The sequence below is a fragment of the Hippocampus comes genome, unplaced genomic scaffold (genome assembly GCF_001891065.2).
Source record: "Hippocampus comes isolate QL1 unplaced genomic scaffold, H_comes_QL1_v1.1 scaffold124, whole genome shotgun sequence".
Lineage (NCBI taxonomy): Eukaryota > Metazoa > Chordata > Actinopteri > Syngnathiformes > Syngnathidae > Hippocampus > Hippocampus comes.
Genome location: NW_017805075.1, coordinates 285,275 through 309,051, shown reverse-complemented (window position 1 = coordinate 309,051; position 23,777 = coordinate 285,275). Strand labels below are relative to the sequence as shown.

At 41.4% G+C, this 23,777-nt stretch overlaps 1 protein-coding gene across 15 annotated transcripts in view; it reads right to left on the bottom strand.

Annotated features, from left to right (window-relative positions):
- Positions 1-23,777, bottom strand: part of rap1gapa (RAP1 GTPase activating protein a) — an 89,348-nt gene that overhangs the window by 38,736 nt on the left and 26,835 nt on the right. For 11 of the 15 annotated variants that reach the window (XM_019865150.1, XM_019865149.1, XM_019865142.1 and 8 more), the window contains exons 2-3: positions 20,166-20,201; positions 2,616-2,709 (exon numbers count right to left, since the gene is read on the bottom strand). Coding sequence is in view for 10 of the 15 variants with exons in the window: in XM_019865149.1 (XP_019720708.1) it covers positions 2,616-2,709; positions 20,166-20,201 (130 nt within the window). In the remaining 5 variants the exon portion in view is untranslated. Of the gene's footprint in view, positions 1-2,615; positions 2,710-5,612; positions 5,894-5,941; positions 6,058-20,165; positions 20,202-23,777 lie in introns of those variants that run through there. The other 4 variants (XM_019865151.1, XM_019865152.1, XM_019865146.1 and 1 more) reach the window with 3 other exon arrangements.

Sequence of the window (23,777 nt, the reverse complement as noted above, 5' to 3'; positions counted from 1 at the left end):
GAAGTAGACTGAAAAACTATACCGGAAAGTGAATCGTAATACAAAGTCACCGTAAATATGGTGTAAAATTAAATCTAAGAGTCAATGAAAATTAATGAGATGGTTGAATGCTAATCATGAATACTATTGCTTTGGGAAAGAATAAACTCCCAACAAGTCCAATTCAGCAAAACTGAGAATTGCAGATTTTCTTTTAAGTTTTTTTCCGACAAATGAATGGCGGAGATTGTCACAAAAAGCTTTGCTGGGATGCTGGCGTCACCTCCATGCAGGTAGGCGGCACGTCGAAACGAGACACTGCAGGAGCTAGTGATAGCCAGCTTTGCAATACAGTACACACTGGCTGGCTACTGCTGCCTGCTAAACACATTGCTATTTCGCTGCTAACTCAGAAGTCACGGCATCATCTCGCCTGCATGGCGGCAAATAAGATACACTTCTTCAAAGTCTCTCTCTCACGAAGTGATTACGAGGAGTAATTAACAGAAGGAAAGCCGGAGAAGCCTTGCTAATTGCTTAGCTATCAGAATGTTATCGTGAAAGACTGGAATTAAAAGTGCTTGGGTGACTGAGTACACTTCACAGAGGTCTCGCTGGAACCACATTAAAGCGGAGCGTGTCCATCTTTGATCAGCAAAATAGCAGGCAATTTAATTTAAGTGTCTGGAGAGAAAATTAATGAAAAATAATGCTACACACATCACAAAACAAGAAATGTTACGGCGCCCTGACAGACAGGCAGGAGGAGTGGCCTAGAAGATTATAGATCAATATTTTAATATTGAAAATAAGCATTTCAGAGAGTAGATGCATTTCGGATATTTAATATTTAAAATATTACAAATGTGATTTGTTTTGAGATCTCCAGAATACAGTAAATGTTTTCAAAAGTACATTACAGTAGTGCTCATTTTTTCCATTTTATTTTTTTAATTAATCCACTTCTCTCTGACCCCTTTTATTATGTCTCTTAGATTGATATCTACATTGGTGAACAGATTTGGAGGCTATGTGTGCTTCTGTTTACATCTGATAATTTTATATAGCAGCACTACTGGATACAATTTTCATTTGATACAAGTATGTTTAATGTCACTTAAACATAAAGTGAGAAAAGGTCAGCAGTCAAAGAGTGCTGTGTATTTTTATTTGTAGAATAACTGAATATATCCTGTTGTATCATTATTGTGATGTAAAATGGCCTGTATAATGATCAAAGATTTTTCTCCATATCACCCAACACTACTTTGAATCAGACATACAGAGGGGAAAAAAACAAACAAAAAAAAAACCAAGTAACTAAATGATCTAAACCTTGAAGGCTTCTGGGAATCACTTTAGGCGTACTTGGGCACTCTGAAATAAATGTGACACAAAAGTCCCCAAATCTCTCCTCTAAAATCAGATTAACTGTCGGAGGAGCCTACAGATGGCACCAAGTCCATCAACATCATCAGGAATGTGAAACAACTTGATCCAAAAGTCTTTTAATCTTTCTCCCTCTCTTCCCGGAGCTCTTCTTAGATCAAGTCAGTCGCATAAGCCCCTTTCCAAAGTTGGAGGGACCTTATGAAATCAATCCAACGCGAACGAGATTGTATCCTCTTTTAATCACCACGGAGCTCAGCTCTTTCACTCTCTGCGTTCCCAAAATATCCCTGGCAGTTTTCCCACGCCAGTCGCTGGTTATTAATGATAAGACGTACTGTCTGGCAGCACGACGACGAGGAAATGGATCTGATATGAAGTGTGACGCTTGAAATAATAAATACACTGACGAGCCAAAATTATATGTACTGTATATTCATTAATGAAAGTTTCAATACCATCTCATCCTAATTAAAAAAAAAAAATAGGAAAAATGATTAGCGGTCTCTTGCTGAAACTAAATGTTATTAATATGATCTATTATTAAAAATTTTAATAAGCTTGTTGCTCAGAACTGCATATCAAATATTTATTTTTTCAACACTTTCAAATTTGGTGACTTAAATTTAACAGTGCTTATCCTCACGCAAAACATTTCTCTTTCAAATCACCTTTCCTAGGGAAATGAATCGAAATGCTACTAACCCATTACAGACACAGCCGCAAAAATGATAAATAAAAAATAAAAGTGAAAATAGTGCTCTTTGAAATTGTACTTTATGAAAAAAATGAGTAATTACATTGGTTAAACAGAATTAATTAAAGAGTTTGAGCATCATGATTTAATGCTGCATTCTGCTGATGCTTCTTGTGCACCCGCTTTGGCCATTGGGAGGTCGCATCAATAATCATCGTACCTCTTCCACTTTTACTGTAAGAGTTTCTGCTGTAATATTAGTCACTCTTCATAGTGGATAAACATGCCTGTGAGTATTGTGCTGTCTTGCATCTCTGCAAATACAGATGCTAACTGTGAGCATGACGCCTGACAGCGTTCATAAGTTTAGTTTGAACTCGAAAGTCAAAGCAAAAAACAAAAACGACAACAAAAAAAAAACAAAAAAAATCAGCCAAATGACCGATAACTTCATAAAAAAGCTTAGCTGGTTGTGTCATTCCTCCCTCCAGGCACCAGTGTAGTTCAAATGAACTCTCTTGTGTTCTATTTGCTTATAATGGCCGCCTACCTTCTGGGTTGTCACGGCGCTGTGCGCAAGCTTTGGCTGGAACAGCTGAGGCTCTAGTGCGCCACAAATTCTGGGTTCACTCCCATCATGTTTCCTGCAACGGGAATCAGACGCAAGAGAACATCAGTCAGCAGAGTAGATCGCGATCGGGTCAGCTAAGACGAGATCGCTCTCATTTAGCAACAGATGGTAGTCAGCAACACGCACATGTCTGATTAGGTGCTTGTTTTGGTTTTGGTCATGGCAACAGATACAAGTTAATATCTTAAAATAGCAAAAGCCAATGCGGCACGACATCAAATACAATTGACACTTGACGTATATGGATTGCGAATATTATACACACAATCATTATTCTAGACTTGGCCTGCTGTGTAGAAATCTGCGGATCAACATGCAAAACTTACAAAACAACCAATATTTCTTTTGTAGAAAACAGCTTTGAAACTCATTTGTGACAATCGCTATGGGAATCCCTCTGATCATTATTTAGAAAGTATATGGTATTGAATTTCCATCATTTATTTGGTTTTCAAATTTTACAACCAATTATATTTGTATTTACAAATATAATTGAAAAAAAAAAATGAGTAAGCAACAACAGGTTGAAAGGCGCAGGAGGACCAATATTGAGAATTAAAGTGATGGAAATGAGAATGCAGTGAAAGGTGCGATGCTCTGGAACAACAACCACGAAACAAAGGAGTCAAGCTCATCTACTTCAAAAGCTCATAAAATTAATAAACAAATTAAGATAGCAGTCTGCAACATAGGTTTAAAAATATTTAGAAAACTGCTAGATTTCTTGCAATAGAGAGGCTAAAAGCAAAATTTGAATGCCCTCAAAAAAGGGAAGAAAATATACGATATTTCATTCAAATTTAGTTTTTTGTATGAGCATGTCTGTTCTTTGTCGTTAAATACATGACAACAATATTGTTCATCCATGTATGCATGCAATTTATAGAACTCAGTCCACCCGACAAAATTCAATCATGCAAAAAAATGTAGGATGACAAACATGAATGAGGAATGAACTGAAACAATCCTTTCATGACTAAAATCCATAATGTATGCTTTCAATTGAGCCTGATGCGTTGCATTCTCTTCATGCATGACTTATTTATTGTTAGCTCCAAAAAAAAAAAACATGATTCGCAACAAATACGGACACAGCAAAAGGCTATGTTTTCAAACACCACATCAGCATGCTCAGAGGGTGACAAGCACATTCCCCTAACACAAGTAAGCGATGGCATTGTCATGAATGCTCGGCTCTAGATTCAATGTCAACCACGGTGGCTCTGGCCTCACAGATCCACAAATCAATACCCGATGCTCCATTGACACTGACAAGAGCACAGCTTCGCACAGCGGCCTTTCAATTTGTTCCACTGATTGAGTTTGTCTCAAACACGCAACGCGCTCGATCAGCGTGGACGTGGAATCACCTCGTTGTTGCGCTCACGCAGAGTGGGAAGTTTAATTACCGCTTGTGCGGATCCCAGTAGCCACTAATGAAGCTAATGTATGTAACGATTGTCAAAGCATAACAGACATGAATCAAAGCACCATGCACTGAGAAATGCTCCTTCGCACGTTCAAATAGTCAATGCGCCATAATGGACTTCCCTTGAAACAAATCAGTTCCAGCATGATAGACAGCTGGGTGACACAATATAGCCCCATTCGAGAGTCTCTGAGGATGTAAATAAAAAAGCGGCTCCTCAGAAGGCAGGTGATGAAGGCGAGCATGTATCGTCAACATGCAGCAGGCTGTTGAACAACAAGTGCAAGTTCTGCTTCATTCAGACAAGATGAACTCAGACTGGAGAGAAGCACGCAGGACGCAAAGAGACATCGGCTGCCCTGAATTATAACACACCCAACGGTCACACCATTATGACGAGATGTGGCAATTGCGTAACCATCAAAAATAATCTCCAGTGAATCGCAACATCAGTGGAACTGAAAACGTGTAAACTAATAGAAACACTTGCTTGATTAAAAACAAAGTTCAGTACAACCTGTTTTTGTTTTTCTAATTTTCATATTGTACAGTGGGGGTTTGTTTGTACATCTGTTCAGTTTTCGGACCAAAAAATAAACAAACAAATAAAAAGGTAGGTTGGCCATCAATTTGCCAGAATTCATATGGAACATTTCACAAGTTGTGTAAAAAGCATTTAACAAACAGCAAGACAAATTCATTTCCTGGTTTTAATCCTCACTTAAAACATGTTCTCAATTTGAAATGTTGATTTTATTTATTTGCCTTTTAGTTTTTTATTGTCTTATTTTTTAATGTTCATCTATTTTGATCATATGTGTTTAAAACTGTGTACCCTGGTTTCTTCACAGAGCTGGCTAAAGATGCAGTCCGTTCCTGCTGCTTCTTCTGCATGGAACTGCCTGCAAGCTAAGCTAAAATTGTCAGACCTTGGAACTTCTAGAATCCAAGAACTTAATAGCATTGGGCAATGTTTTTAAATCATGTTTTTAAATCATGCTCTTTATTTATGTTTTATTCTTTATTTGTACAGCTTTGTAATTATTGTATGAATATTTATGTGTTATGTCATGTAAAATTCCTGCTGCCCCTTTGGCGAGGTTGCTACTTAAAGAGAGAGTTTATATTTCAATAAGCTTTTTCCTGGTTGAAGGTTACATAAAAATGATATACAGTATTATAGATTGATATTTTTCCTTGTTTAAAAACACGTTCCTCATTTTTATTCATTTATTTTACATTAGAGGCTGGAACAGATTCATGCAATTTCCATTCGTTTAAATAGGGCAAAATGATTTGAGTCACAAAACAAATAAACTCGCACCTCAGGGCACCACCGTGTGCATTTGAAGGAGCTCTCAGTGATGTGTACAGGAGATCTGCACAAACGCAAAGTACACCCATAATACCGAAGCTACTGTTCAAGGAAAGACCTGCGCACATCTTGCCAAGAACAACAAACATATTTGACCAGAGAGGATACTTACAGGACACTGCGTCTGCTTCTGTCAGTCCGTAAAGAGACCCATCACGTCAAGAGTGAGGGATTTTGCCCACTGTTGCGCAGCACACAGAACCCACACTGCACTCCGCACACAAACACACACACCGGTACAGTTAGCACGTAGTGTCCAACCTCCTGCAGCTCAGCAGCAATAAGCCACAGCTTCATCCCAACAACACAACAAATTACATAACACAGCCCAGCTGGTAAGCGGCCGCGCTAGGAAGTCCCAGCATGGCGTCTGGATGCGCTGACATCATCGGCGTGCGTGTGCATGTGTGTGTGAGAGTGAAGTGGAGCAGCCAAACTTACTGGCGGCATGGAAAGCTCCCTGGGAAGCGTACGCAGTGAGCAGATGACTCACAGCCTTTGTCTCGCTCGCTGCAGTTAAGCTCTTGATTGAGGGTCGCACTTCTCTTTCCTTCCAGTAGGCGTCACGGCCGCGTTCCAGCTGCACCTTCAGCTCATTTGTGGCGTCCGCATGCTTGGCTCTGAGTGGACTGAGTGGAGGGAATCTTCTCCTTCCCGCCCTCCCTCTCTGTTTCTCTGCGTCCTCCCACTCGGTCTCTCACATGCACATATGCACTCTTCGCTTGTCACTTCCTCCCTCTGTCTGCTCCCATGAATCATGTGGTCCGCGCGAGCAACAACGACGCTTGAAAAGCAGGAGACTCTCCCCCACTGTGCTTTCAAGTGTCGATGGAACTCTTCTGCTCACAGTGAGGAAAGCGAGCAAGACTGATTAGACTGACGGGGCATGCCACCGCCAGTCAGCTTGGGCAGTTGCCGTGGCAACCGCATCAGCCAAATGATGACGGGGCTTTGGATGTAAAACCCCAGCGGGCATGTTTACTAATGTCGTGTCTTGTTCAATATGTTCAAAGGAAGACGCATGCCTGCAAGGTTTTCATTGATCTAAAGCACAGGTGACAAACCGACTGTTCGGGGGTACGCAAGACAAATAAGGTTTGGAACCAGTGCACTGCACGAATCGGCACAGACCACAATGTGACTTTGCAAAATGTATTTGTGATGTGTGAACACTAACTGGGGATTACAACAGTATGTGCGCCACTGAAAACAACACAATAATCTGCTCACTTGCCAGAGCTTTGAAGCAAACAGTATTATACCATTAGACAAAGTCCAACAGCCACATTAGCTACAATCTGTTTCGGTATTCTGGATTAAGGCAGGGAAGGCAAAGTGCTGTTTTGGATCATAATCCCTCATTCACAAACATTCCCTCGGTGAATTTATGTTCGTAATGTTATCAGCAAACGCTTTCACTACCTTTACACTTGCGCTTGGACATAAAAAGCCAGTCATCTGGTGAAAGAAGATGACTGTTCGAAATTGCGCCAGCGCGAGTGGCTGCCTCAGTTATGCGCACCCAATATTGTCTCGGTTTTTCTCATTTTGTTTGTCGTTTTGTTCGTTTTCTGTGAGGACATGTGCGTACCAACAAAGTCCTTCAGCTCCTTCAACAATAACAAGCCATGGTTCACTGCCTAACTCCGACAATTTAGAAAAGCGAAAGAGGCCATGTTTAGAAGTGGAGATCGGGCACTGTACAAACATGCCTGAAACCATTTGGCAAAGTAAATTAACATCGCAAAGGGAAGCTTCTATTTCCCAGCTACTCCCGTCAGGTAAGCGCTATCCAAGCATGCGCACCAAAACCATCAATAAAAAATACAAACAGCTTCTTCCTTCTTGCCATGAACTCCTTAAACAGTAACTCAAATCTAAAGTGTCTTTTCGCATTTTTGCATACCCCTGTGGAACAATATTACCGCACTGATCATTGTAGCGGCAGCTCGCTACATTAAACAATTGTCATTGATCAATATTCTACAGCACCAGACACTTTACAGCGCTCAAAGATTTCTGTATAATTGCACACTTAAAGTTGTACTCCATTTACTGCGACTGGTCACTTTAAAATGGTCTAGCTGCACTAACTGCACAACCGTCACAGTATTGTATTGCACCACTGCTCACTTTATCTCTGCTCAGTGACTCTGAACATTGTTGCACAGCAGTCTTTGGGTGCAAAATGGTACCTTTATATTATGGAAAGTCTTTCAATACTTTTACGTCATGTCCTTGTTTATTTGAGTACCTTATTTTCCGCACTAAAAGACGCACTGGATTATGAGGCGCACCTTCAATGAATGGCTATTTTGTAAAATTTTTTCATACATTGGACGCTTCGCATTATAAGGCGCAATCTACAATGGCTCCACTAGATGGTGCCACGCTCCTTCCATTCAACTCGAGATGCGTCCGTTCAACTTGAGAGGCGTTCATGACCGCCTCTGGAAAACGTAGATTAACTAGTACTGTACTTAAATTAAACCACGAAAATTGAAAATAAGGCATCAAAACACAAAATCAAGCGAGGATATCACAAAATAAATTCAATATTACCCCTACAGAATTTATTTTGTGATTTCCTCTCTTGATTTTCTTCATAGTTTCATTGAAGTAAAAATTAATTTAGGTTTTAAGGAGGCGGCCATGAACGCCTCTCGAGTGGAACGGAAGAGAAGGCACGGAGACGGACAAAGACGTACAGTACCTGTATTTGTTGAGACTGTGAAAATCATTAATAAAGTCTGCGTTTAAAAAAAAAAAAAAAACACAGCTCTCCTTTTTTCAACAAATCCGTGCCTTCTCTTCTTCCGTTCAACTCCAGAGGCGTTCATGACCACCTCCGAAAATCGCAATGGCATTTCCTTGATCAGAGCTCCTACAAAACGATCAGATGTCAGTCGTAGTTATTTATTCCTTTTGTTGTGTATTCACAAATGATGAAATCACAATATAAATTCTGTAGGGGGGCCTATCGAATTTATTTTGTGATATCCTCGCTTGTTTTTCAGTTTTGATGTATTATTTTCAATTTTTGTAGTTTCATTGAAGTAATCGTTAGTTTACGTTTTTCGGAGGCGGTCTTGAACACCTCTCGAGTAGAACGGAAGAAGGCACGAAGACAGACAAAGACGTACCTGTATTTGTTGAGACTGTTTTAAAAAATTAACACCACAGCTCTCCTTTTTTCGGAGCTGCAACAAAAACTTATTTAAATAAAGCAGTGACACAGTTCACTGAACCAAGAGCAAGTTATAACATTGGAAGCAAGGCTCCAGCAAGGAGGCATCTTGGTGGTGGAAGCATGTCTCCAGCAAGGAGCCATCTTGGAGTCGATGTATTACCGTAATGACCATACACAAGACGCACCGGATTTTAAGGCTCTCGGTGAGCTTTTAAGAAAATGGAAGACTTTTTGGTGCGCCCTATAGTGCGGAAAATACGGTTGTTGCTTGTTATTGCAATACTTGTGTAACTTATACTACCGGACATAAATTCCTTGTGTGTTCTACATACTAGGCCATTAAAGATGATTTTGATTCAGATTTGGATATGTAGTGCCTAAATTCAGATTAGCACAGAATGGCTTTCAAACACACAGCATTGCAAATAGTTTTATCAAATCAATGGTGCGTGCATTTAAAATGAGGCCCTGTGAAATTTGACATGATGGAAAAAGAAGAATCAGAAAAGAGCAACAGAAAGTACTTGTTGAATTGGTTGTTGTCAGGGGAGATACAAGGGCAGGAATTAAGAGCATCCTCCCTCAGTAAATCCCCTCCAGCTGGCCCCTCTGGCACAAATTCCACACCACATTAGTCTACTCAAATTGGGCTGTGGTCACTCCCCTCGCCTTCCCAACACCCTTTATCCCCTGAGGATTGCTGCGGTTGTACTTTCACCAAGCTGCCTCGCTTTCTCTTTCACTACTGTGTCAGGCCACTAAGGAAATCTAGTCCAGGCAAATCAAAGATACAAACAATTCGATCGCCAGATTCATGTATGAAAGACAGCCTACAGCATGCACTCCAAAAGATTTCTGACATTTGACAGTCAGGCAACATATGCCCAGCTGAAAAAAGTGAAGAACAATATGAATATCTACAACTTGTCAATGAGTTAGACATTGAGCTTTTGTGGCCTAAAATTTCCACGTTTGGGAAGACAGAGACGACAGCTAATTATGAAACTGTGATTTTCCGTACACTTAAATGAAAACACTGGCTTCATGTGAGGCCAGGTGAATTCCTCTTCTTGAAACTTAGTCGTCCTCCACTTGAAAATTAGTCACTTTTGATTGTTGGCTCTTTACTTTGTCAACCTCCACAGATGACCGTCTGTTCTGAGCCTTTTATTGATTTTGTTTCACCATCCGTGCTCACACTCACGCCAAAGGACAATTTAGAGTACAGGTGTCAAACTCAAGACCCGGGGGCCAGATCTGGCCCGCCACATCATTTGATGTGGCCCGCGAAAGCAAATCAAACATGTTGACTTCCATGATGCTTGCTAAAATTTGTATCAACATTTCAAATTCTTGTATGTAATATATAAGAGAGCTGTTGTATGTTTTCTTGTTACCAAAGCCCTCAATACAGTAACTTAAACGATAGTTGAATGAACCATGATTCTTGACTTCCTTATATGGTTTCACAGTCATTAAGGGCCCACTAAGGGAACCGGTAACTATAATGTGGCCCGTAACAATAATGAGTTTGACACCCCTGATTTAGAGTGTTCCATGAACCTGCCATGCACGTTCTTGGAATGCGGGAGGAAACCGGAGTACCCAGAGAAAACCCACACAGGCGCAGGGAGAACTCCGCACATGAGTGCCGGAGGCGGAATCGAACCCTGCACCTCTGCGCTGTGAGGGCGATGCGCTACCCAGTCGACCACTGGGCCGCCTACGCTGTTAGAATGCAGTCTAGTTTTCCATAGTCAGGCTAATGTGTTTGTGTTCCAAATTTAGTTTTGCATAGCGATTAAAGAGCATATTTTAAAAATTGTGGCTTGAGGCAGACAGTACACTAAAAATGTAAAAGCAATCACTATTGTTTTATTCTTAAAACACATCAAAATGCTTCATCTACCATGATCGGTTCAACTGCTTTCCCCTCCCTTCTTATGCATTGAACGAATACATCATCTTACACAGAGAATTGATTCAGGTCGACAGTGCTTCAAACACCAGTCCAAAAAATACCGATAATGTCCATCCATCCATTATGCGAACCTCTTTATCCTCACGAAGGTCACAAGTCATGTCCGTATTGTCTCCGAGTAGATTGTGTCATGCTCAAATCACAACACCTGTTGTCTCTCACCGATAGAATCAAACAGCACACAAATAGACACCCAGGAATTGACCTTTTCTCAGACTGCCCAAATGTATCAGCACTAAGCCCCGTAGCACGCGGCCAAAGGGAAAGATAATTGCCTGTGGTGTAACAGTCAGGCTCTATGACGGTGGTGGTCATCAGGGGACAGCTGAAACCACACTCCTTTCAACGGTTGTCCAAATACCACTGCGATGACCTGGAAAAATGAATGCTACTTTGTCTGGTATCTTTCTTATGCCTATAAATGTTTGAGCCACAAAATTATATCCGCTTTATCACATGGTTGCACGGGATGCAAGGCGGTCTCCAATGGCCCATGTCACATGTGCGGCTGATGACATCATCCTCAACTGGAGATCATACAGTTTACCTGTATAAATCCACACTGTGTGTTCCAATATCATGCACGGACCGCGGAATTAATTGCTGCTTCCGCATTGTCAAGCACTGTGTGAACCTCGACCTCCCTGATTTTAAAGGGAATGAGGGAAGGAATGAGGGGAGCCGCTTCGATTGGCCAGGAGACAGCTGTGATCCCTCCCGGCGCAAACACCCTCTTCTCCACCTGTGCGAGTCTCGGAAAACACCAAAAGAAAATAAACTCCACCCGTGTGCAGTTGGACAGCGCTTTGCACTAGACCTGCGCTGGGTACAAAAATAGGGACCTTTATGTCCGTAAGTGAGTACAACATCATGCTCAGGCTTTGCAGGTTTTCAGTACGTATAGCATGTAACATGTAAAATGTATTTCAAAGCAAATTTCTGAATTCACTAATTCTTACTTCAACAGCTGGTTGAAGTGATTCTGTTTACAAGATGTGGCAACAAAAAAGGCAGTACGATTTAAAAAAAAAAAAGCACGAACAATTAAACATGAGGGATCTGAAGTGTGAAGAGACAATCACATGTGTGCTTCCATCAAAATGACAGCAAAAGCAGGTATTTATTTGTTATTCTTGTGCATGTTTATTCTTCCAGCAGCCTACAATACCAGCCCACTCATCCCTAACAATATACCCAGATTTCCTCGGCAACAAATCCTCTGCCACCCTCATCATCACACTGGAGAAATCACATTCATATACGTGTGCCTTTTGTACAACAGACATATGGTCGCCCTGTTTTAAATCTCGCAAGTACACATGCATCCTGTCAGTCAGATTGTCATCGATACACAAAGACATCTGCATGTGTTGATACAGGATTGCGGGGAGTTGCTGAAGCCTATCCCAGCAGACTTTGGGCGGAAGGCAGCCTACACCCTGAACTGGTCACCAGCCAGTCACAGTGCACATACAGAGAGACAAACAACCATTCACACCCACCTCGTCACGGTTTTCTGGAAGCAGAGGATGCTTCACTTGACAGTGACGAGCAATGACGGGAAAAAAAAAAGGAAAGCACAACAGTCAGATAAAAATAATATGAAAATGTTTCCTCATTGCGTCATCCTTCCAACAAGCTGCCGTCATGTGGCCTTTAGGATTGTTGAGGTTTAGGACATCTACTGTGGCACTCTATAGCTGGATGGCAGGTGGATTTGGGAGTCAGTCTGAATCAGGGGCACGCTTGTCACTTTGCGTCTAAATTCGGTCAGTCGGCAGGGGACACACACAGCAGACGTTTTGCTCCAGCCATCCTTGACACTTAACTCTCCCCCTTTGACACATAAAGTAGAAGAGCACATGCACGCAAGCTGACACCCAGCACAAGCTTTGCAGATGCCCGTGCGCATGTGAAGACACAAGGTGATGCTGAGTAACAACTGATGAGATTTTAGTGAGCAGGAGGGTCTGTAGTGTTTCTGAAGTCAAAAGAGGCTGCCACATAACAACCACCGACCGCACAGTAGCAATGCCTCACAGTGGAGAAACACCAGGTGAGGCGCACATTGTCCAAGGGCAACTCAAGGAAAGTTGCAGGTCGGCATCTCAGCTGACTAGAATCTTCACCAAGATTTCTAACCAGTCAGAGTCGGCCATCATCACATGGCCCAAGCAGAACACCATCATCATCTTAACATCGTCCAGTCAGGCTTCCACAAATAATCACTAAGTTTCCCATTCGCACCCAAGTTTTTTTCAAGAGCCTGCACTTGCACTTTTAATTTACATTACAGGCTTCCACCCATTCAGACATTTGGCACGCCACATATTTACAGTGAATGAACACGGAAACACCAAAGAGGAGTGATTACTCAATAGTGCAGGCTACACTGAAATCCTGGAATGAGTATTTTCCTAAAACTTGTGAATGTCATTCAAATTTAATACACATTTTAAAAGTGAAAATTGGAAGGGCTGATTTGGCAGAGACCACTTACCCAGAGCACGTATCTGGGATGAAGGTGCTGTACAGCCAAAAAAAAAAAAGCTCCTCTTTTCTCTCTACCACAAAGTATATGGCCATAGGTTCTTCACCAAACTTCACTCTCCACTGTCATCACCTTTAACGCCGCCTGAGCCCCCTTTTCTACACCCTCTACACCCATGATTGTACCTTCACTCACCTCCAGCATCAGGATCATCAAGTTAATTGATGATACCACCGTGATGTGGCTCATAAACAGGACGAGGTGGAGCAGCTGTGCGTGTGGTGAAACCTGGCCCTGAACACCAAGCCATTCAGGCACTGTTCACTGGTCCAGACTTTATGGAGAGGGTCTCCAACTTCTAGTTCTCTGTGTATCGATGACAATGTGAGCTGAACATCTGGTCCAGACTTTATGGAGAGGGTCTCCAACTTCTGGTTCTGTGTATCGATGACAATCTGAGCTGAACACCATAGCCAGAATCAGAAAGGCACAGCGGAGAGACTGTTTCATGAGGATTCTCAGAAACAATAACCTTGCACAGAAACTGTCTGTGTCCTTTGACTGACACTCCAATGAGAGTACTGTATCCAGTAAAGCACTGTATTGGCGTTCAGTTTTCCAGCTACACTAAGAAACTGAGGAGAATGCAGCTTTCACGATATTGTACCTGTTAAAGTGACAAGAAATTCTCATTCATATTCTTCCTGTTGGACAGAAAGAGAGCAAAACACAATGCAAGGTCCAGGATTTAATGAGCCCCTAAATTATAGAATCACGTCATCCTTTCCAGAAAAAAATAGCAACAGTCTTAAAATAGCCTGCTTTGAGAATGCCATGGCCCACCCACAACAAGCCACCAGAACAACCAACATTTGTCCCTGTCAGCTGTTGACTTGGCATGACAGACCCAAAGAAATAGTGTCACCCCTTGTGTAAGTCTAATGGAGGAAATAATGAGATCTGTTCTCTCTGGGGTCTTGGGACTGGCCAGGTAAAATCACTGTGATCTGAAGCACCGAGGCCTGCCGCTCCACTTCCACCACATATGCTGGCTTCCGGTGACCTGTCGTCGCTCTTTTCTTTGCTCCAGTCGGCTAAGCCACATGCATCAATCATTTAATTTTCTTTGTGCACTTCTAAACACTTTGCACCACACCATTTTCACACATCGTCAAATACACTTCTCATTTAAACAGTACACACTTCAAATATGTAGCTACTCTTTTGTCTCACTTTTAGATGTAATTATTTTGGGTTCTTCGGTTATGGCCATTGCTTCGGGTTATGACAACAATTAATACTACAGTCATACAAAATTAAGATTGTTTAAGGTCTGAAGACCAAGATGACATAATCTACTACAGAGCTACATTCATGCAATTACACACTTCCAATGACACATGCCTCAAAAACAGGAACTAATTAAGGATAAGAGCCACACTTCCCATTAAAAATAGTGTGTTAAAGATTAAGAGCTGAGTCTATTCATGGTAGAAAGCCCAAACGAGAGCAGTCTGTTGGACAGGAAATGAAGAGGCCACAAAAAGTGAAGCCGGAAACTTTAGAAAATGGATGAATCCTTCTGGCTTGTCAACGAATGACGCATTCAAGTCTGCTGAGACATATGACAAATCTCCATGTAATAGATGATACCAAGTGACTGTGCGTACATCAATCTTTTCGACTGACACTTCAAACATTTGAACTATGGCAGTAGAGAAGGTGGCTAACATCATCAGTCAAGCCTGTGACCCGGCCTTCTCAATCACTCTGCCTTGGTCAAGCAACATGTAAAAATGTTTTTACTGTGACAATGTTTGAGCTTAGGCTACTGTGAGCTAAATGTGATGTCATGGTCAAAAGGTCTGGCCAGTGCACAGTATTATTTATAAAATTAAATCAAAAGTTACAGAAAATAAAACTGTATTTTAAGGTGTTGCCTCTCGGCTATCCGCGGACGCCTGTGCTTGTGCCCTTTCGAGAAACAATTAACAATTGCTGAGAGAAAAGATTCTAGTTCTTTCCTGACAGACGTCAAGAGAGCATCTGTCTTGAATTCCAACCTTGCTAGCGGAGCAATCCCCCGCGGATGCGCAGGCCCGCCCAACATGAAGATCACGTGTGGATAGCGCGGTGGCACCAGAGGCCTTCTTGTTCCAAAGAATGAGTAGGGAGTTACACAATGGACAGCCAGACACAATAATCCATCATGCTCCAGGAACCGCGAGGCACAGTGCACTTTGTGTGTGGTGGGGTGGGGTTTTTTATAAAACATGTCATCCGCACAAACCACTTTCTGCTTTGTCCTGCCATCCGGGGAATTTAGCTAAACAGGATTACAACCAATTAGGAGCCTCCCAAAGGATCATTTGTTGCCCCACAATATCCATTTAACATTTTAATCAAGGGTGCACATTGGAAGCCGAGCAGTTCCTGACATTAAATACAGATTAGGTCATATTAGAGCCCCAGAACTCATAAGAACTTATTAGCACTTGCATGTTAAGGGGAAACTATCAAGTGTGCATGGAAGGCAAGGCAACACACACTCAGAGGACACATCATCAACTACATGCAGAGACTGTCCAAAACTGATTACTGACAATAAAAAGGTGTGATCCCCGCATCCTCAAGAAGTTAAGTGCCGATATCACTGCCGACTTCGGAGACCAAAATATTGCTTGCACTCTCACAGTCTCACAAGGAAATGTCGTATGGTGACCAATTTGCGTGGAAGTCGCGGCGACATCCCCGAGAGGAATGGACTTCTCCAAAGTGTGAATGGAGACCTAGAGAAATCATTCATTTTCCCTACGTCAACAGCGTTTACCATGGACGGGTACAATAAAGCTCTCGTCGCCAGAAATGTTTGCCAAGACCTGCTGGGGACTTCAAAAAGCCAACAAACGGTCTTCGGAAAAATGTAGTAAATTCACTGTGACTCGTCCAGTAGACCTCTCTGAGACTTCAGTCGCCATCAGGTTGTCAACTAGTCTCCAGGACAGTGACAAAAGCCCTTAAAACCAGAGCCTTTCGCAGCTGACATTGGGCGAGAGGCAGAGTACACCCTGGACTCAGCGCCAGGCAAATGCTGGGCAATTCCATGCAACAGTTCTCATAAAATATTGTGCTATTAATAGCTTTTTGATGGGCTAAATCAGAAGTGAAGTCTTTGTAAAAGGGTGACTTGTATTAGATTTGACTGCGCAGTACCTAATCAATTGGCTGGAGTTGTGATGCCTACAATAATGGACTACAGTGCAGGAGAGAGTTCGACACAACAGGCAGATCGATGACTTTTAGAAGCTTTTTGGATGAGGCCATGTGTGGCATTTCATTGTGGGGTAGTTGCCGTTCATTAACTCATTCAATCCCAGCCATTTTCACTGGAGCAACCCCCTTCAATCCCAGCATTTTACTGGATTTTGACTGATCTTGCAAGGCCCACAGAATATTTGGTTCTAATGCGATATAAACATGGAGCCTACCAAAATAAAGTTTGGACTCCCTTCTTTCAGCAGATAAAATTTGTTTCTATCTTTTTCCATTCTTCAGTAATCGGCATTACAAAATGGCTAAGTTTCATGAAAATGGCGATTCCTGTGCAAAAAAACGGAGAAAAAGAGCTTTTTGTAAAAGCATGCATTTCAAGCACGTGAGGCACTACTGCCACCTACTGGTCGCTTTTTACATGATTTACAATGCAAACGCCTTATTCTCATTCACAGATTGCATCAGACCCTCCTCCTCTCTATGACGCAAAAAAAGACAGACGTACAAGTGTCGTTGGTAGGCGGGGCCTAATTTTAAAAAGACGTACAAGTACGTCTTGTGGAATGAAAGAGTTAAAAGGATAAATCCATTGTTCCTGTATAACAATGGCAATAGTGTAACCTTGCCCAACAAATAGAAAGCTACTTTTAGTTTGTTAAATAAAGCCAGATTGAAACTACAACTTTGGCTTGGAAAATCATTCCAACTAATGCAGCCATTCAACCCTAATTGGAAATACAAAAGCTTGTTTGAAACCCTAAATCAGGATACAAACTTAAATTTGTAACCATAACCTGAGACCCTCCTTTGAAAGCCTAAGAGTGACGTGAAACTTGTAATTTGCAGCCCGAAGCCTTGAAACTCTTGCTGCAAATCCTACTTTGAAACGCTATCTTGGGTTGAAAAATCTAACACTGCTGCATCAGTGAAACTCTAATTAGAAACCCCAGGTCTTGCTTGAAGCACAGAAACCCTAATTTGAAACCCCAACACAGACGGACTGAAAAACCTAAGGCTGTCTTGAAATGTTAATCTTATCTTCAAACCCTACTTTGAAACCCCAATCTTAGTTTGAAACACGAAAGCCCTTCCAACTCTTCTAGTACACGTTGGCAGGATGTGCTCCTCCTCACCGTGCCAAGCTTGAAAAAAAACGGCATGTAGAAAAGCTGAAATGAATTGAACTTCATTCAGATGAAAAAAAAAGCAACGAGTATGAGCAGCAAGTCGGCTTGATTTGGACAAATGATTGAGCTTACTTCCTCATTTCAAGCCGCATTGTGTCCAACTTTCATGAAGTTAAAATCAATTTTCGGCTTTGGCCGGCAGCACGTGGAAGGCTTTGCATGCGACTTTGATGTCTGATGTGCAATGAAACGCTGATTTTTTTCTCCCCCCCCCCTCAATTTTGCTGCTATAGATGGCAAATTTCCCCAGTGTGGGACAAATAAATGTTATCTTATCTGACCTTAACGCTGCATCACTCGAGCAGCAATCCTTTCTGTTAGTCAACTTGCTGATGCGCCCTATGGAGAACTCTGTCTGCCGGGTGCAATGTGACTTGCATCAGGCTGTGGAAAATTCTCACTGTACAGAATGTAAAGACTAGATCAAGCAACTTAAGAGATGATTTGATCACATTTTGGGCCGCACTCTTTGCTCGCTTTGTGCTCCTTAACTTGCTAAGACATTTGGAAAGTGTCCTTTGTTACCTAAAAGGCGCCTTGTAATGCTCAGTGGAAACCTTAACTTGAAACACCAACTCTGTCTTGAAATCCTAATTTGAAATTCCAACATATACCCTTACCCCTAACTCAGGAATGAAACCTTACCTTGAAACCCGAACACTCCTTTGAAACCCAAATCCTGTCTGGAAAGACTCTCCCAGTATTGAAACCCTAACTTGAAGCACTAATCCACGATTAAAACCCAAATTTCAATTAGGGGGTCACGACTGATATTGACATCGGCTATCGGTCCGATATCAGCCAACAAAACAGTAACAGATTATATCGATCTGTATCCAAAAGCTCATATACAACCTGTACATTCCAGACTCCGGTCTCACCATATACTCAAAGTAAAAAAATATATATTTTGGGTGTACTACAGTTAAAACTTGAATTGTTATTTTGCACTTCAGAGTATAATTTGTTTGTATTGACTTTATTAAGGTTAATTCTCTGTGTCCTTTCCTTTATTTTGTATCTATTTTATTCAAGTGCAGTACATTCTCTTGTTTGAGGTTAAATTTATGTAACCGAAATATTAAGAAAAAATGGCTCATACTTCCTCATGCCTTGTTCTTTGTTTGAAGAGTATCACTGGATCAAGTCTCATCTAACATCCATCCATTCATCCATGCATGCATTATCCGAACCACTTATTCTCACAACTATGAAATCATGTATCATTCCTGCTGATATAATATCAATCAGGCCCCAATATCGGTATTGCAAATGGAAAAATTTGTATCGGGACACCCCTAAATATAACTATAACCATGGTTTGAAACCATCAAACTATTCTTTTAAGCCACATTTTGAAGTGCTAATCCTGGCTTGAAAGGGCGGCCCGGTGAACCAGTGGTTAGCGCGTCGACCTCGCAGTGCAGAGGTGCAGGGTTCAATTCCAGGTAACGGCCTTCCTGTGTGGAGTTTGCATGTTCTCCCCGGACTTGCGTGGGTTTTCTCCGGGTACTCCGGTTTCTTCCCACATTCCAAAAACATGCGTGGTAGGCTGATTGAACACTTCAAACTGTCCCTTGGTGTGAGTGTGAGAGTGGATTGTTGTTTGTCTCCGTGTGCCCTGCGATTGGCTGGCAGCTGGTTCAGGGTATCTACTGCCCGAAGACAGCTGGGATAGGCTCAAGCACCCCCCGCGACCCTTGTGAGGATAAGCAGATCGGAAAATGGATGGATGGATGGATAATCCTGACTTGAATCAGAAATTTGAAACCCTAACCCTTGTCTAAAACTGTAACTCTGGCTTAAAACTAGGCCTGGGTTAAAAAAGAAATCTATTCATAAATCAAATTGTTTTTGCCTTTTCACAGCCCAATGTTGATTCATAAAACCATAAATCGATCCTTTCGTGATGTCTTTTTCACAAAATTCATGTGACATGATACGTCATGCAAGACCTCATCACTACGTGAGTGTAGCGTACTAAAACAACATGGCAGAAGCAACAAAATCAGAGCCAACAAACAGGAACCCCAACTCCCTCCAATTTCACTTGGTTACTACTTCTTCGGCAAGCCCCCTCGCTGCCCATCTTTCAAACCCGCCTCAAAACTCACTTGTATTCTTTGGCATTTGACTCAGCATGACTCAGATTTGATCTTAGTTTTACTGTTTGGTGCCTCCCAACATCTTTGTTACTGATTATTGCTTTATTGTTGTATATATGTTAGTTGCTCCATGTACAGCACTTTGTATGCAACAATGGCTGTTTGAAAGTGCTCGACAAATACAGTTGAGTTGAGTTGAGTTCTTATCTACAAAAAAGGTAAGAACGGCAAATACTGACAGGCAGAACAATTCAATGCTCTTCCACTAGATGGCAAAAGGTATAGAACTAATCTGTGTCGCAACCTTTGAACATTTTTGTTTGATGGTGTGCATCGTGCTGTGAGAATTTTCAAAAATAAACTACACTGTATGCCTTGGCTCAATAAATGTTTGGGCAACATGATGCCATCAAGAAACACACGATGACGAAAACTCACCATATGCTCCTTGCCTTGGAGAAGGTCTTGTCCACCCTGGAAATAAACACATACATGGACAGCGATTACAAACAAGCATAACTGGCAGCTCATGAGTGATGCATACAGTGAGAAGAACCCAAGCCCCACATCAAGACACCATAGCTTCAGAGTCATACATTTTCCTGCATTACCTGCTGTATGTATGATAAGCGTGGAAGAAAGCTGCCTGTGCTGTGCACTGAATACAGTAGGCCGGGTTAGCCTGAAATAAATGTGGCCATCTGTTGAAGCCGTGTTACCATCCCCAAGTATGACAGGGTTGCTCCTTGTGTCGGTTTTAATGCATGCTCTAAACTGCTGACAATGACCGCAATGCTGGCATGTGTCCTTAAATCACTCACTCGCAACACTGACAGCAAGAGCGCCTTCTCTCAAGACAATAGAGGGTGCTGTGCTCACATGACACACTTGACTTGCTGCAAGGGCCAATTTCACATTAACTTTCATTTACTGAACACAGTCAAAGCAATCCAAGAGTGTAGGTAAAGATGGGCAACACTACCAATCAGAGGTTTGACCCCCCACCCCCAAAAACAAAAACAAAAATTAAGTCAAGCAGTTCAAGGCCAATTAATAGTTTGAAATTATAAAATCTAAAATAAGTAATGATGAGTTGCAAGAGGGGGAACAAAAAAGGTCAGGTTACCCCAAAAATAATGAAGATTTCAGAATTAAGCAAAAACGTTATTGATCCCAGACAGGCAATTCAGCTGACAGTCGCCGGTTCAATACAAGTACAAGAATCAATCGTTAGACATATAAATTGGATGAGAACAAATAACACTCAACTCTCAGTTGTCAGTGAATCACTCGAACTAATGGTTTCCCCAGATACTTTGTTTGGATAAAATGCAAAATATTTTAAATATTGCAACAAGGAAACAGAATGAATAAATACAATGACAATATCCATCGATGCATTATCTGAACCGTATTATCCTCACGATGGTCGCGGGGTGTGCTGGAGTCTATCCCAGCTGTCTTAGGGCAGTAGGCTGGGGACACCCTGAACTGGTTGCCAGCCAATCGCAGGGCACACATAGACAAAGCAAAATTTGTGCTTACAATCACATCTAGTGACCCCTCTTTCTCTTTTTTTTTTTAAACGGAAAACTCAGAGTTTCTCATTTTAGGGTGGAAAGACCCTGAGTTATCACTAAACCTGCTTTGTGAAACGGACCTCTGCTCATCAGATGTACAATAGCGTCAAAGCTACTCCATGTATGAACTAGTCCACAGTTCATGGATTCGCACCACAGCTCGCTGATGCTGCAAACGCATGGAACACACAATGTTTAGTTTGTCGGGACTCATATGGCATTGTGCAAATACTCCACATGTAGAATAGAATTAACATGGTTTTGCTGCCCCGCCTGACGATGGCGATGCATAACTGCAGGTGATCAGGGGTTCAAATCTTCAGTTACCAATAATGTGGACAGAAACAAAAGCTCCTGGAAGACGTGTAATTCTGATTTTGAGTCAAATCAGTGTTTAATCTATCGTACATGGAGGGATTTTTTTTTTTTTTTTTGTAATTGTGGCCACAAAATAGATACAACGTGAACACCAAACGACGAGCAAAATAATAATTTGTGGCAGCCCTAATAAACTACATACAGTATATGCCGTAGTGACCAACATTAAATTACAGTAGCAGGTTTAAGCATTGATCACTAACGCAGCAAAGATTTCCTTCCTAAAAAGTATATTTAATATTATTGTCAATCACTGTAACAATATGCACGGTTGGAACATTAACGCAGCGAACACAGATTGCACAGAAAATAAAATTCCTCAAATGTCTCAAAGCAAACATTTTTAAATGATTAAACAAAGTAAAAAGTTGTAGCCATGCAACGTGAGGCACTCTTTAAACATTTAATTCAGTTATTCTTTACTGAACCACCAGAGGGAGCCGATATTACACCACTTGCTGAACCATTGTTGTTGTTTTATACAAAATTGTTCTCATGTGACCCTCCAACTACACCAGACTGATCTATTTTTTTGAGGAAAAATCATCAAGGGGCTACCATAAAAATATTTGTCCCCCCCAAAACTTTCAAACCAAAATTTTGCCACTGCATGTAATACAAGTGAAGTGAGTGTTAGCACTTCCAAAACACGTGCGCGTGCACGCACGCACACACACGCACGCAAACACACACACACACACACACACACACACACACACACACACACACACACAAGGTTCTGTCCCACATTTTTGAGGGAATAACAGCAAAATCTCATTTGCTGCTTAAGTTTCTTGGCATTCCTGCCAATTGACTCGACCAATCCAGGACATTTTCATTAAAACGAGCCCCTTGGTCAAACACTCGATGTACATAAGACCTCCTTGTCCAAACAGTGAAACATACGAGGCTCCAAAGTGTCACAAGGTCATAAAGAATCCGAAAGTTTCCTGCCATGACATCATGGGGTGTGTGACATGATCTTAATAAGCCGTTTCATCACACATTGCTATTCTGCACTCCAAACAAAACAGACATTTTCCAAGTAATCTTCAGCGCACTCAGTACTCCGTACTGACAAGACTTATGTAGTAGAGCAACAACATGTTGAAGTTCCGTCTGGGCTATTTGTCAACCAAATTGTAAAACACTGCTAAATATGTTAAAGATTTCATTTTATTCAAATATGATGATAGACATTTTTAATTGAGTCTCACTGCTATTAATAATGCAAAGATTTGGAAACATAAGGCTGTAAAGCATGACAGCAAGCACAGTGCCACACCACTGACCAAAACAACAGTTTAATCAACTCGACGGATGACCACTTTGAACTCAAGCGGAGTTCATCCATTTCGCAGAACATAATTTGCAGGCGGCAAAAAAAGTGATTTCATCCGTGTTTACCTCAAGTATCTCTACAGAGCAGACATGAAGGTCCAGACATGTCAGCCTGGCAAAGTGGCTGTCGTATCATAGCATTTTTTACTGTCTCATTATGAGTAAAAATGTAAATTATTAGCACTGAGTTAGAGCTATTTATATTTTCATTTTATTCAAATATGATGATAGACATTTTTAATTGAGTCTCACTGCTATTAATAATGCAAAGATTTGGAAACATAAGGCTGTAAAGCATGACAGCAAGCACAGTGCCACACCACTGACCAAAACAACAGTTTAATCAACTCGACGGATGACCACTTTGAACTCAAGCGGAGTTCATCCATTTCGCAGAACATAATTTGCAGGCGGCAAAAAAAGTGATTTCATCCGTGTTTACCTCAAGTATCTCTACAGAGCAGACATGAAGGTCCAGACATGTCAGCCTGGCAAAGTGGCTGTCGTATCATAGCATTTTTTACTGTCTCATTATGAGTAAAAATGTAAATTATTAGCACTGAGTTAGAGCTATTTATATAAATACATAGATACATATATACACATATATATATATATATATATATATACACATATGCATATACAGATATATACATATACATACATACATATATACACACACACACACACACACACACACACACACACACACACACACACACACACACACACACACACACACGATTCGCTC